Source organism: Salvelinus fontinalis, chromosome 41, assembly GCF_029448725.1.
Source record: "Salvelinus fontinalis isolate EN_2023a chromosome 41, ASM2944872v1, whole genome shotgun sequence".
NCBI classification, from domain to species: domain Eukaryota; kingdom Metazoa; phylum Chordata; class Actinopteri; order Salmoniformes; family Salmonidae; genus Salvelinus; species Salvelinus fontinalis.
Window position 1 is genome coordinate 16,289,619 of NC_074705.1, and position 15,136 is coordinate 16,304,754.

General features: G+C 43.7%; 1 protein-coding gene across 7 annotated transcripts in view; it reads right to left on the bottom strand.

Moving 5' to 3' along the window:
• Positions 1 to 1,204: 1,204 nt before the first annotated feature.
• Positions 1,205 to 15,136, bottom strand: part of LOC129840671 (low-density lipoprotein receptor-related protein 1B-like) — a 202,929-nt gene continuing 188,997 nt past the window's right edge. For 4 of the 7 annotated variants that reach the window (XM_055908708.1, XM_055908707.1, XM_055908705.1 and 1 more), the window contains exons 80-90: positions 14,733 to 14,858; positions 13,181 to 13,345; positions 11,283 to 11,444; positions 10,765 to 10,939; positions 10,168 to 10,272; positions 8,520 to 8,633; positions 5,616 to 5,692; positions 4,772 to 4,862; positions 2,930 to 3,080; positions 2,590 to 2,682; positions 1,205 to 1,872 (exon numbers count right to left, since the gene is read on the bottom strand). In XM_055908708.1, the coding sequence (XP_055764683.1) occupies positions 1,732 to 1,872; positions 2,590 to 2,682; positions 2,930 to 3,080; positions 4,772 to 4,862; positions 5,616 to 5,692; positions 8,520 to 8,633; positions 10,168 to 10,272; positions 10,765 to 10,939; positions 11,283 to 11,444; positions 13,181 to 13,345; positions 14,733 to 14,858 (1,400 nt within the window). In that variant the 3' untranslated portion in view covers positions 1,205 to 1,731. The remainder of the gene's footprint in view (positions 1,873 to 2,589; positions 2,683 to 2,929; positions 3,081 to 4,771; positions 4,863 to 5,615; positions 5,693 to 8,519; positions 8,634 to 10,167; positions 10,273 to 10,764; positions 10,940 to 11,282; positions 11,445 to 13,180; positions 13,346 to 14,732; positions 14,859 to 15,136) is intronic. The other 3 variants (XM_055908710.1, XM_055908711.1, XM_055908709.1) reach the window with 1 other exon arrangement.

Consider the following 15,136-nt stretch of genomic DNA (forward strand, 5'->3'; position numbering starts at 1 on the left):
GCTCCCTGAGAACGACAAAGGAGCTCCCAGGGCTAACGTTAGACCTTGAACAATGCCAGATGTCACATCGTTGTTTTCTCACAGTAAAAAGCTGACTGAATAATGGAATGTCAATAACAGCATTTTGCAACATATTGGATGTCAATTGTGCACGTGTAGTTGTTTTGAGTGATTTACAAAGTGGCATGGGTGGATTGATGAATCCACGTTGATGGATTTCTTCTTAGTTAGAAAGGAAGGGACGAGCCTATCTTTCAACGATTGAAAGTTTTCAAGTAGTGTTTACTCCCATGAGCGTCACCAACCAATGAAAAGTCAGCATTCAAGAGTAGCCTTCCATACAGCAATACAGGGTTCCCATCAAATAAGTACAACGTAAATATCACAACCCAGGCTACTTTCAATGTACATGTACATTATATAATAAGGTGTCTGCTAGCCATGAGTTTCTCTCACCTTTTCAAATGGTAAACTCCGTGACAGATTCTCAAAACTGTTTCTGACACAATCTGGATACTCTGCGTGGCCCTTGGTTAGAGAGGGTGGGAAAATCACAGGGAGGCTGACAACACAACCAGCCCTCTGCAGTGTGTGCTGGCAGGTGTGCTTTCAGATAAGGAGCAGCTAGTGGAATATAAACTGTGCCTAGTAGAATACAGAGGAGCTGTGAGACTAATTCCCCGAAGGAAAACCCAACCGATGTGCATGCAGAGCCGAGAAAATTATTCTGATCGCAAGGATACAGTACATTGAATATAGTAGTGCCCCACACAATCTCATGAGTGCTCATATTGCTGAAGTAATTTACTTTTCTCCATTGCTTTTGAAAATATCTGTTCGTGGAAACAAAATGTGATAATGTACAGTTTCCTGGTTTTGGTGCTGTGGCTTAACTGATGCAGTGATGCAAAACCACTTAGGGGACACATAGTGCCCCCTACTGACCCAACAATTACAACCCCCAAAGACAATCAACAGGTAAAGGAACAGTTCTGGGCCCGGATGCTATCGTTCTGATGATGAACTTAGCCTTAAGACGCTTTTGGGAAACTGGGCCCAGACATGTTCACTCAGTTGCAATGTTTTTTAAGTCTGAGCAAAAGGTCCTGTTTGCAATCAAATTGGGGAACCAGAGGTATACAACAATACATTTTTATATAAAAAACAGCAACACAATATATATATATATATATATGAGCAGTAGTGTATTTGAAAGGTCAAGAAACCACCCCATTTATTACATCTCGATGCACTGTACAGTTTTGTATAAAAGTACTACACGTAATATCTTGTCAGAAAATACAAGCCAAACTGGACATATATAAATCATATATAAAATTATAAAACCTCCGTTACATCTTTTATCGTCATTTGAGAAGGTAAATACTGTATACATGAATGTAGGCTGTGACACCATAGTACACTTTTTTTGTGGTCCTATCCTTGAAACACATTGATTATAGCGATCAGGTGGTAACAGTTGCGAGCTCAAAGCATCATAGCAGGGACTACTTCAGTTGAAGGAAAGCATTGAAGGGAAGGTCGTTTTCAGGTGCTGCTTTTTCAGTGCAATGCAAAAGATACACATCGCAGTGTTGCCTGATGATGCCTCAGACATGACACGGAAACAGAAAATTCTAGTGTGATATGGACATATAAAAATCCTTCTTTTCATTTTGTACATTTATACAGCTCATATAAAATATTATACCAATAGCGTACTGTAAAAGGCTATGCAACTGTCTCTCGTATAGTTGCCTCCAGTTTCTTTGGGAGTAGCTCGCTTCTCTCTTCGACATTGATGACGGGCGTCCGACAGTTCTGTCCCTGATCAAGGTATAACTTAGCGTATACTGGGTTGGAGTTTATGGCCTGGGGAAAGAAAGCACAATAACCAAAAGAGAGTATTACTTTTACACTAAACATGGCCAGGAGGAGCTAATAACCATTTCATTGGCCTACATGATTTACATTAACTAGATCAATTAGTTATTAAAATATTTAGTATCTTTCAGATGCCCAGCCTATTTGGATATATACAACAGTTGACAGTGTTAACGTGATAAAGTATTTTGCAGCACGCCCAGAGCCTATTGTTGCTTAACAAGCAAGACAAGGACACGGTCACCGACATCCCACCAGGTGACTGTAGACAAGCTCTAGCCACGTGGAACACCAGCAGATGGTTCCTTTCAATTATAAACTGGGTGGGCCGAGCCCTGAATGTTGATTGGCTGACAGCAGTATATCTATCAGACCGTATACCACGGGTATGACACAACATTTATTTGTACTGCTCTAATTACGTTGGTAATCAGTTTATAATAGCAATAAGGCACCTCAGGGGTTTGTGATATATGGTCTACATACAGTATCACAGCCCACTGGGCCTTATTGCTTAATTAAAACACATATTACACACATTCCGGGAGGAAGCCTTCACCGTGGCTTTCATGAATACAACATGAGATCCTGAATTGTCTCATAAACCCCACTATGACCCCAATGGCCATGGCTTTGTATCAATATACAGTAGGCTTTTATACAGCATCTGTCCCAGAGAGGACGGGAAGTTCACAGGGAGTTTACCTGTCCAGGAAGGATCTCCTTGGGGAGATGAACTCCTTCAGGGTGAACTAGCAGAGTGTGCAGGTGACTGGACCTCACACCAACACACCAACCCTACGACACACAATGACAACATGAACATCACACACAAACCCTACAACACATAATCATTACAGTTTAACCTTCCAGAATAGAATAGGATGAATCTTTGTCTATTGGCTACATGCCAATATCCACACTGGCATACCACTGAATCAATGTATCAGGCATGCGTTCAATGTAGTACGCCAGTGTGGGTATTGCGCAGCCCTTGTTAGTAACTCAGGGAAAAGGGAGGATACAGGAGTAAGCGTTTCCAAACCTTGTGCGGGTCCAGGGTGAAGCTTGGTTGAAGGTGATTCCCAGCATCAGAGTGATTGTCGTGGTCCACCTCATACATGTTGTACGAGGGGTTACCGATCTCTACGTTTAGCCCACCATTCGCCATGGGCTGCCGCTGGACTATTTTCCCCCTGTAAATCATAACATTGACGAGGTTAGGAGAGCATTATAAACCTTCATGACTGCTTACTACGATTAGCATGACCATCAATCACACAACAGAACATGTACAGTGCCTTCGGAAAGTATTCAGACCCCTTGACTTTTTCCAAATTTTGTTACGTTACAGCCTTTTTCTAAAATGAAATAAATAAAAAAAATCCTAAGAAATCTACACACAACACTCCATAATGACAAAGCCAAAACAGGTTGGTAAAAAACAGAAATACATTATTTGCATAAGTATTCTGACCCTTTGCTATGAGACACAAAATTGAACACAGGTGCATCGTGTTTCCATTGATCACTCTTGAGATGTTTCTACAACTTGATTGGAGTACACCTGTGGTAAATTAAATTGATTGGACATGATTTGGAAAGGCACACACCCATCTTGATAAAGTTGACGGTGCATGTCAGAGCAAAAACCAAGCCGCGAGGTCGGACAAATTGTCCGTAGAGCACCGAGACAGGATTGTGTCAAGGCACAGATCTGGGGAAGGGTACCAAAATATTTCTGCAGCATTAAAGGTCTCCAAGAACACACTGGCCTCCATCATTCTTAAATGGAAGAAGTTTGGAACCACCAAGACTCTTCCTAGAGCTGGCCGCCCAGCCAAACTGAGCAATCGGGGGAAAAGGGCCTTGGTCAGGGAGGTGACCAAGAACCCGATGGTCACTCTGACAGAGCTCTAGAGTTCTTCTGTGGAGATGGGAGAACCTTCTAGAAGGACAACCATCTCTGCAGCACTCCACCAATAAGGACTTTATGGTAGAGTGGCCAGACAGAAGCCAATCCTCAGTAAAAGGAACATGACAGCCAGCTTGGAGTTTGCCAAAAGGCACCTAAAGCCTCTCAGACCATGAGAAACAAGATTCTCTGGTCTGATGAAACCAAGATTGAACTCTTTGGCTTGAATGCCAAGTGTCATGTCTGGAGGAAACCTGGCACCATCCCTACGGTGAAGCATGGTGGTGGAAGCAGCATGCTGTGGGGATGTTTTTTAGCGGCAGGGACTGGGAGACTAGTCAGGATTGAGGGAAAGATGAACGGAGCAAAGTACAGAGAGATCCTTGATGAAAACCTGCTCCAGAACGCTCAGGACCTCAGACTGGGGTGAAGGTTCCCCTTCCAACAGAACAACAACCCTAAGCACACAGCCAAGACAACACAGGAGAGACTTCGGAACAAGTGTCTGAACATCCTTGAGTAGCCCAGCCAGAGCCCGGACTTGAACCCCAACAAACATCTCTGGAGAGAACTGAAAATAGCTGTGCAGCAACACTCCCCATCCAACACTGACAGAGCTTGAGAGGATCTGCAGAGAAGAATGGGAGAAACTCCCAAAATACAAGTGTTCCAAGCTTGTAGCGTCATACTCAAGAAGACTCAAGGCTGTAATCACTGCCACCGGTGCTTCAACAAAGTCCTGAGTAAAGGGTCTGAATACTTAAGTAACTGTGATATTTCAGTTTTACATTTTTTTATGAATTAGCAAACATTTCTAAAAACCTGTTTTAACTTCATCATTATGGGGTATTGTGTGTAGATTGAAAAAAAACGATTTAATCAATTTAAGGCTGTAACCTAGCAAAACGTGGAAAAAGTCAAGAGGTCTGAATACTTTCCGAAGGCATTGTCTGCTTAGAAGTCAAGACATACCTTTGCTTCCTCTTGCATATGAAAACCCCCAAGGCCATGGTAGTGATGAGAATCACAAGCAGAACCAGTGGGACAATGATGGCCATGCTTCCTGTAACACACAGAACAAACTATTCGAGTTATGTTCAATACGTAACATACTTCCCTCCTCTCTGTAGTGAAACAATACAATATGTTAACATTCAAAAAAGCTTCAGGGGTTGGAAAAATAACTTTCCAACAAGGTTCTTCATATGGGGACTGCATTTCTATGTTAAAGTCAGTCTATGGGGGTAAAAGGCTCAGTCTGCGCAGTTAAGCCTTGAGAGCAAGTCGACAGTGAAATGTCAGACTGCAGACCAAGATCAAATACCAATCTCTGGGAGGGTAGAGCGGTTCAAAGAGTCTGAAAAAGGTCTCCAAATCCAGACAACAGCACTTTAAAACTGAAAATAGACTGTTTTTTCTTGAAGGGATTTTGTGTCTATGTTTGTGTGTGTGAATGTGTGTGTGTGTGTACAGATGTAGGATCATAATTTGAGCCAGTTTGCTACAGCAGGAAAATAAACCTGCAGCAACAGGAAATATGAATTATTATCTGGATTATAATTAAATTTACGTTTTTTGTAGGGGTTGATACATTTTCCGTAAGGGCAAATCAAAAATGAATTTTCAAAATGGACATTACAAACTTTTTAAAACTCAAATACACCACAAGTTTGCAAATTCTAGGCAACAAAATAGTGATCAAATTAAGCTTTTACATCAATCTGTATGTTTCTGTGTGTATGAGAGAGAGCGAGCAAGCAAGAGAGAGAGATAAAGAGAGAGAGTCTCTTCACCACACTTTCCAATAACTACTCACCCCCGCTGATGTTGCCAGACAGACTGTTCTTGGGGGTAAGTCTCTCACACTGTGTACCTGACCAATCAGCTGGACACCTAGAAAAGTCACAATGAGTATGAATAGCTGTCTGTTGGTCAAACCAAGTAGCTTTAAAAGAAGGCTATAGTGTACACACACACACTATCAATTAGGGAGGACGGGCTTCTGGTAATGACTGGAGCGGAATCGGAGGAATGGTATCAAATACACCAAACACATGGTTTCCAGGTGTTTGGGGAAAGGGGGATTAGAGGTTGACCGATTAATTGGGGCCGATTTCAAGTTCTCATAACAATCGGTAATCGGCCTTTCTGGACGCCGATTATATTGCAATCCACGAGGAGACTGCGTGGTAGGCTGACCGCCTGTTACGCAAGTGCCGCATCAAAAGGACCTTGTGGCTGCAAGGAGACAAGGTAAGTTGCTTGCTAGCATTAAACGTATCTTATAAAAAACAATCAATCTTCACATAATCACTAGTTAACTACACATGGTTGACGATATTACTAGGTTAACTAGCTTGTCCTGCGTTGCATATAATCAATGCGGTGCCTGTTAATTTATCATCGAATCACAGCTTACTTCAACTCCGCTAAACGGGTTTAACAAAAGCGCATTTGCGAAAAAAGCACAATCGTTGCACAAATGTACACAGAAATATATATTTTTTTACATGCATATTTAGTTAAAAGAAATTCATGTTAACAGCCAATATTAACTAGGGAAATTGTGTCACTTCTCTTGCGTTCAGTGCAAGCAGAGTCAGGGTATATGCAGCAGTTAAGGCCGCCTGGCTCGTTGTAAACTCTGTGAAAACCATTTCTTCCTAACAAAGACCATGATTAATTTGCCAGATTTTTACATAGTTATGACGTAACATTGAAGGTTGTGCAATGTAACAGCACTATTTAGACTTAGGGTTGCCACCCGTTCGCTAACATACGAACGGTTCCGTATTTCACTGAAAGAATAAACGTTTTGTTTTCGAAATGATAGTTTCCGGATTTGACCATATTAATGACAAAAGGCTCGTATTTCTGTGTGTTTATTATATTATAATGAAGTCTATGACTTGATGTTTGATAGAGCAGTCTGAGCGGGGGTAGGCAACAGCAGGCTCGTAAGCATTCATTCAAACAGCACTTTACTGCGTTTGTCAGCAGCCCTTAACAATGCTTGAAGCACAGCGCTGTTTATGACTTCAAGCCTGTCAACTCCCGAGATTAGGCTGCCAATACTAAAGTGCCTATAAGAACATCCAATAGTCAAAGGTATATGAAATACAAATGGTATAGAGAGAAATAGTCGACGCATCATAATTCCTATAACTACAACCTAAAACTTCTTAATTGGAAATATTGAAGACTCATGTTGAAAGGAACCACCATCTTTCATATGTTCTCATGTTCTGAGCAAGGAACTTAAACGTTAGCTTTCTTACATGGCACATATTGCATTTTTACTTTCTTCTCCAACACTGTTTTTGCATTATTTAAACCAAAGTGAACATGTTTCATTATTTATTTGAGACTAAATTGATTTAATTTATGTATTATATTAAGTGTTCATTGTTCATTAAGTATTGTTGTAATTGTCATTATTACAAATATATATATATATATATGTATATAAAAAAAATCGGCAGCTTAATCGGTATCTGCTTTTTTTGGTCCACCAAAAAACGGTATCGGCGATGCAAAATCATAATCGGTCGACCTCTAAGGGGGAAACCTAATCAGTTGTACAACTGAATGCATTGAACTGAAATGTGCCCTTTGCATTTAACCCAACCCCTCTGAATCAGAGGTGCGGGGGGCTGCCTTAAATCGACATCCACGTCTTCGGCGCCCGGGGACCAGTGGGTCAACTGCCTTGCTCAGGGGCAGAACGGTAGATTTTTACCATGTCAGCTCGGGGATTTGATCCAGCAACCTTTCGGTTACTGGCCCAACGCTAGGCTACCTGCCATTCCATTTGCGCAGTTCCGGCCATTATTATGAGCCATCCTCCCCTCAGCAGCCTCCTGTGACACGCACCCATCTCTTAATTTCATCTCCTCATTTGTTAAAGTCTCAGGGAACATGCATAATTCATTCCCGCATCGAGTTAAAGGAAATAAGCATAATCTCACACGAAGTCTACAACCCAAATGGCACCCTATTTCCTGTATGTTGCACTACCTTTGACTAGAGCCCATAGGAATCTGGTCAAAAGTGGTGCACTATGTAGGGAATAGTGTGCTATATGGGACGCAGAAGGTTTGGATGTCATCCAGAGACAGTGATCCATTAGTAGTTACCTCTTTCCCCTCCCTTGCCCAGGGGATAGGAAGACATGCAATTACGCTATATGGAACCTGACAAGGGTGATCGCATGATGATGAAATGATATTAGCTAATATTAAATGGACTGTAAGCAGTATTTAATCAAACTTTCATTAGAGGGACTGCGGCTCGCTGCAGGTACCACATGAATCATAGTCCTGAAGGGACTGACAGCTTGTAGCTGACCTATAGAACCACACCGTTTGTTGCTTGGGAATATGTTCAGCTGCAGACGGACCGGGTTATTATCGGGTTTTCACGACATGTAATTGAGAGGCTAGTGCAAAGAGAGAAACGTCAGGTGCGTTTGTGCTGTGAATGACGGGACGGGGAACATGTGTGGTAAGGAGTTCTATCGTACAATATGTTAGACGAGAGACAAGAGGTGCTGGTGAGAGCCTGAGTTGGGGAGTGATGAGCAGAGCGGATGCTGCTGGAAAGTGAGACAGTGAGGGCTGGTCTCGGGAAATGGCAGGAGAGGAGGAGGGAAGGAGATGAGGAAAGGAGGAAGGAGGGGAAGGGAGTCAGGGAAGAGAGGAGGGGTAAAAGTCAGACCTACTTGCACTGGGGTTTGTTTAAGGCAGTTAACGTGCAAATCCCTGTATTCTGACAGTAGTTATCACACGGATTGGCCCGCTGGTCACAGCGCTGGTTCAAGAACCCAGGCGTGCAGCTGCAGCACAGAGAAATGATCGCCACATGAACGATTCATATATTGAGGAACACAGAGACAAAGTCTGGGTCTGAAATGGCACCCTATTCCTAAATAGTGCACTCCCTTTGACCAGGGCCCACATCTGGAATAGAGTGCCATTTTGGACACACAGATAAAAGAAGATAGAGCACAATACATTCTCACAGTCCACCAGCTCGGGCCATTGGAGGATACGGAGTATGAAATCGAACAGATGGAGCTAGGCCCTATTCCATCCTAGTGTTTACAGAGGATGTGTGTGTGTGTGTGTTCAGGTGAGAAAGCAAAGCGTTGTGGCAAGCAATCCATCCAATGTCACGCCAAGTGGGAGCAACATAAGTTCAACCATAGGAATAGCCTAAGATCGTTGTTTGAGATCTATAGCATGACACATATAGCCCTCTAGGTACGTGTCGTCTTTGTCCACCACCAACCCAATAAAACAAGCAACTGGATGACAAAGATAAAAGCAACAAACGAACAAAAACAATGAGCGGGAAACTGCTCATTCAAAGCTGTAGTATAGGAGGCAGTGGTATGTACAGTATCTGGGCATACAGTTTAAAGCTAGAATCCTTAATTGAAACAATAACAAAGCACCCACCCAACCTCTGTTTTGGTAATAGGCTGAGGAATGGGCCTGGAGAAATGTAACCACTCTCAAATTCAAAGACAGTGGATGCAAAGGCTATGGATGCAATGGCTGACCGTCCATCACAATTATAGTTTAACAATGTTTTAAGGACATACAGTTTGTTTACCTTTACATTGTTTACAAACATTGGAGTAAAATAAGATTATATTTTAGGTTCTGATGGGGTACGACAGTTGAACTAAGCTCATGAGGCATTTATAAGTTATATTATTCAAGAATCAATGGGTATATATTATTAATTTGGCTATGCAGACTGTAACACATGTATATTACTGAATATGATGAATTCCAAAAGTCCAAAAATGGATGACGCAACTAAGGATTGATCAACTTTGAAAAGCCTCTTGAGAGTGATGCAAGCCCTAGAAACAAACACAACCAAACGCCTCTGCATACTTTAATATCATTTGCAAGAGAAAAAGGAACACAAACCCTTTTACCTTGGGAAAACGTGGAACTATGCCACCTCAGTGTGAGACCTCAATGTTTTCTACTATGTCCCCATCTTAGTAGCCTGGGTCTAATCCAGTCTCTACTACAGTACCTGCTCTGTCTCTCACAGCAAAACCACACAACCACTTTCAATACCACTAATTGTATCAGTGACATGTGTGTGTGTGATACAACTGAAAGCAGAACGAAGACAATCACAATGGCTGCGTTTACACAGGCAGCCCAATTCTGATCTGTCGCCACTAATCGGTCTTTTGACTAATCAGATCAGATTATTTTTTCCAAAATATCAGAATTGGGCTGCCAGTGTATATAGCAGCCAAAGAGAGGTACAGTACTTTCTTTAAGAAAACTGATGACGACAATTGAAAGCAATAGAATCAATGGAAATAAAAACGGATTTACTGGCAGAACGGCAGACTGGTCTCAGGGTCCTGGCGACAGGTTCCTCCGTTGTAACAGTATCCATCACACAGCTGACAGGTGGCTGCCACTCTGCCGTTACTGCAGCTGTAAGGAAAGGACGGGAATACAGCGATGACGTCATAAAGCCTTACAAGCATATGTCTAATGCAGTTATAACGCCCTGATTCATTTTTCTATGACGCAATCCCTGAACCATGGAGACAGGAGAATGCTGACATGTGGTAGCATCCACAAACATATAATTCCTACAATGGATATTCCTTTCAAGTCAATGTTCCGTGATGGGTGGACCGGCCGTATTGAGTGTACCAATAACTAGCATCGGTCAAATGTTTCATTCTAGTAATTCTAGTCTGTAACATTGTTTGGATATTCACAGACTATCAGTAAAATGTCAACTAACTTTTAAACCCTAATCCTAACCCTAAACTAATCCTAACCCTAAACTAATCCTTACCCTAACCCCTGTTCTAACCGTAACCGTAGCAAGCGGTTGCTTATCAACAGATAGATTGTTGATAGTCCATCTTTACAGATGGTCATACGATCTGGACTATCTACTCAGATGATGCTTACTTGCAGGACACGTTGTCCGTCTCCGGGTTGACAGTACACGGTGCCCCTCGACACTGGAGACATCGGTCCACTTCACACTTCACTCCCTCGTATCTGGTTGAGCACACACACTCCACGTGGCTCTTGCTTGACAGAGTACAAGCCTTCGAATTGGTACAGTAGTGATGGCAGATATCTGGAACCAAGGTGGAGAAAAAGAAGCGTATTTATTTCATGTGTTACATTCCTGGTCTTCCACTGTATCAATCAGTGTAACATCAATTTGTTCAGCCCTTGAAACTGAGCTGTTTGCAAGAAAGCATCTTCTGGAGTGATTTTCCTGTCAAACGTATTTTAAACCACCAGAGAGAGGGTGGAGGAGACTAACAAAATATTCCAACTCCTCTTTAGTGTTGTGGTAATTGTGGAAACCACAAACCCCTCTCTTCTCATTGCGGAGACTGAATGCAACATGAAATATTGATTGATTGCTTGTCATAAAACAGGCAAATCTTTGTGTGTGTGTGTGTCTGACTCACGGTAGAGACAACGCTCCCCAGTGTACTCGGCCATACAGCGACACACTGGCTGGTTCCCCTTGCTGACGTCACAGGTGCCGCCATTCAGACAGTAGTTATCACACACCTTCCTCTCACAGACCGGTCCTGTGAAACCCACAGCACAACGACACGTAGGCCTCCCTGAGAAATATCGAGAGAGAGGCAGAGAGAGAGAGGCAGAAAGAGAGAGGCAGGGAGAGAGAAAGAGAGAGAAAGAGAGAGAGAGAGAGAGAGAGAGAGAGAGATGGAGGGAGGGAGAGGGAAAAAAGAGGGGAAAGAGAGAAGGGGGAGGAGGGAGGAAGAGAGAGAGAGAGAGGGGGGGGATGTATTTATTTGACATTCTATAGAAATTGGCAAACAATTGTGTTGCTGATATCAATAATCACAAGCATGTCCACTGTCTAACGTCACAATGGAAAAGCAAGCAAATACAAGGCAGATGTGATTTCTCTCACATTACACACAAAGGTGATGCCCACAAAGAGACTCCCGAGGTCCAATGTTTTCCAAACAGCCATGTCTATTTGCACTGGACGGATTTCAACTAGTTTCACACTGGTCCTATGACCGCTTGGAGAGCTTACATCTGAAATACAACATCTGCTGCCCGCTCCTGACTGGGATGAATAGAAACTTACTGTGTGTGTGTGTTTGCGTGCGTGTGTGCGTGTCTGACGTTCTTTCTCCCGCTGTTCCATCTGTCAGCTAAGAGGCAAGTTGTTATTGATATCGCCATGCCAACACTAACATTTAACTGTTATTTCACGCATTAATATTTGACCGCCTCATTTCCTGGCTTCAAACTCCTCCCCAAAAAATGTCCTCAGAAGAGAAAGAAAAGAGAGAAGTTTGATCTGTTGCCATTTATTTATATCTCTCCACTCTCAATTGTTAATTCGAGAGAGAGAGAGAGAGAGAGAGAGAGAGAGAGAGAGAGAGAGAGAGAGAGAGAGAGAGAGAGAGAGAGAGAGAGAGAGAGAGAGAGAGAGAGAGAGAGAGAGAGAGACTCACTCTGCATTTACCGTAACGGAACAGGGGACCTGGAATTTTAGGGACTTCAATGTGCTTTAACAACTGTTCAAAAATGGATAGCAATGCCACACGTTAAGCGTGTCTTGCATATTCACGGTGCTACCGTAGACGTCCTCGCTAATGCAATACCAAAGTGGGGCCATACATACTGCATTTTCAGATACATCTACAGCGTACATCTCTCAGGGGTAGTCAAACTAAAGAGGTTATTCACTGCACTTTCCTATGGCTTCCTGACACAGGAGGCACTGGCAAAAACAAAAAATTGCACTAATGTCCAATCAACAAATCCATAAAGCAAGGGATTCAAACTCATTCCATGGAGTGTCTCCTGATTTGAGTTATTTCCATTGCATTGGTGTCCAATTAAGATCTAGACAACCAGGTGTGGGGAGTTCCTAACTAATCAGTGACCTTAATTGATCCATCTAGTACAGGGGAGGACCTGCAGGCACACTGCCCTCCGTGAGATAAGTTTGACACGTGACGTCGAGCGATAGTTATTTAGAAGCAGATTATCAATCATGCAGCAGAACTGGCATCTGTGGGCAGGATCTCATTGGCTGTCAGGACAGGGGCCTCGGTCCCAACCAGGTCCCAACGCTCATTTCCCACAGTCACGGATGGATGAGCGCCCTCTCCTGTCCTGGAGGTCCCAGTGGAAGAGCAGGGAGCATGGCCACACACACACACACACACACACACACACACACACACACACACACACACACACACACACACACACACACACACACACACACACACACACACACACACACACACACACACACACACACACACACACACACACACACACACACACACATATAGCAGAAGGGGCTTACCTATGGAAGAGCCTGAGCATGTGCCCCCATTCTGACAGTAGTCTTTACAGTGGTTCACTTCACAGCGCTCCCCGGAGAAATTTGGCCAGCAGTAGCACCGCAGCTCCCCCTTCTCGTTGGTGATGCACCGTCCTCCGTTCTCGCAGGCGGGGCGACACAGCGCTCCTGAAAGCAAATGATGTAGGCCCACGTGTTAAGATTGAAACTATGGCAACCTTGACCTGCTCCCATTAATATCTAATGAGTGGATTAACTCAAGTTTCTGAAAGGCTGGAACTCAAATGGGCTTCACTGACTGTTCTATGCACAACTGCTTGTATGGTACCTTCACTTTCACGCCAATTTACTCAGCATATGAAAGATCCAGTCTCAGTTGGATCAAATGAAAGTATTGCAGGTTGACCAGGCCTACTGCACTGAGATGTTAGTGTCCCTGTAGTCTACTGTCCGGTGATGTTAGTGTCCCTGCAGCCTATTGTACTGAGAGGTTAGTGTCCCTGCAGCCTATTGTACTGAGAGGTTAGTGTCCCTGCAGCCTATTGTACTGAGAGGTTAGTGTCCCTGCAGCCTATTGTACTGAGAGGTTAGTGTCCCTGCAGCCTATTGTACTGAGAGGTTAGTGTCCCTGTAGTCTACTGTCCGGTGATGTTAGTGTCCCTGCAGCCTATTGTACTGAGAGGTTAGTGTCCCTGTAGTCTATTGTACTGAGAGGTTAGTGTCCCTGCAGCCTATTGTACTGAGAGGTTAGTGTCCCTGCAGCCTATTGTACTGAGAGGTTAGTGTCCCTGTAGTCTACTGTCCGGTGATGTTAGTGTCCCTGCAGCCTATTGTACTGAGAGGTTAGTGTCCCTGTAATCTCCTGTCCGGTGATGTTAGTGTCCCTGCAGCCTATTGTACTGAGAGGTTAGTGTCCCTGCAGCCTACTGTACTGAGAGGTTAGTGTCCCTGTAGTCTACTGTCCGGTGATGTTAGTGTCCCTGCAGCCTATTGTACTGAGAGGTTAGTGTCCCTGCAGCCTATTGTACTGAGAGGTTAGTGTCCCTGCAGCCTATTGTACTGAGAGGTTAGTGTCCCTGTAGTCTACTGTCCGGTGATGTTAGTGTCCCTGCAGCCTATTGTACTGAGAGGTTAGTGTCCCTGTAATCTACTGTCCGGTGATGTTAGTGTCCCTGCAGCCTATTGTACTGAGAGGTTAGTGTCCCTGCAGCCTATTGTACTGAGAGGTTAGTGTCCCTGCAGCCTATTGTACTGAGAGGTTAGTGTCCCTGCAGCCTATTGTACTGAGAGGTTAGTGTCCCTGCAGCCTATTGTACTGAGAGGTTAGTGTCCCTGCAGCCTATTGTACTGAGAGGTTAGTGTCCCTGCAGCCTATTGTACTGAGATGTTAGTGTCCCTGCAGCCTATTGTACTGAGAGGTTAGTGTCCCTGTAGTCTACTGTCCGGTGATATTAGTGACCCTGCAGCCTACTGTACTGAGTGTCTCTGCTCATTGAATAGCTAGCTGGTTGACAGGTAGGCATACTGTACCCAACACATTGGTGTCCTACTGTACCTGATGTGTTGGTGTCCCTACAGGTCCTGTTGATTAGCGTGGTCCCTTCAGGACAGAAACAGCTGGCTCCGGCAGGGTTGAGCAGACACAGGAAATCACAGCCCATCCTTAGGCACGGATTGGATACTGACACAGCCAATGGGACAAAGGTTAGAAAGCAGGGTCTGTGAGTTTGTGGAGCGTAGAAACGTAAACGACCGTGCTCTCTACCACTGTGTTGATTGAGTGGACCTGGTTGGTTGCAGTGAGCGTATTCTGTGCTGTCTGTTCATTTTACACTATGTAACACAGACAAAAGAAGGAATATCAAGATGACACGCACTAAGAGAAATTCCTGTTCTGTCATAATGAAAGGCTCAAGCTTTTCAAAGTCAAACATGAGATCCTTTAGATTGTGTTTAACT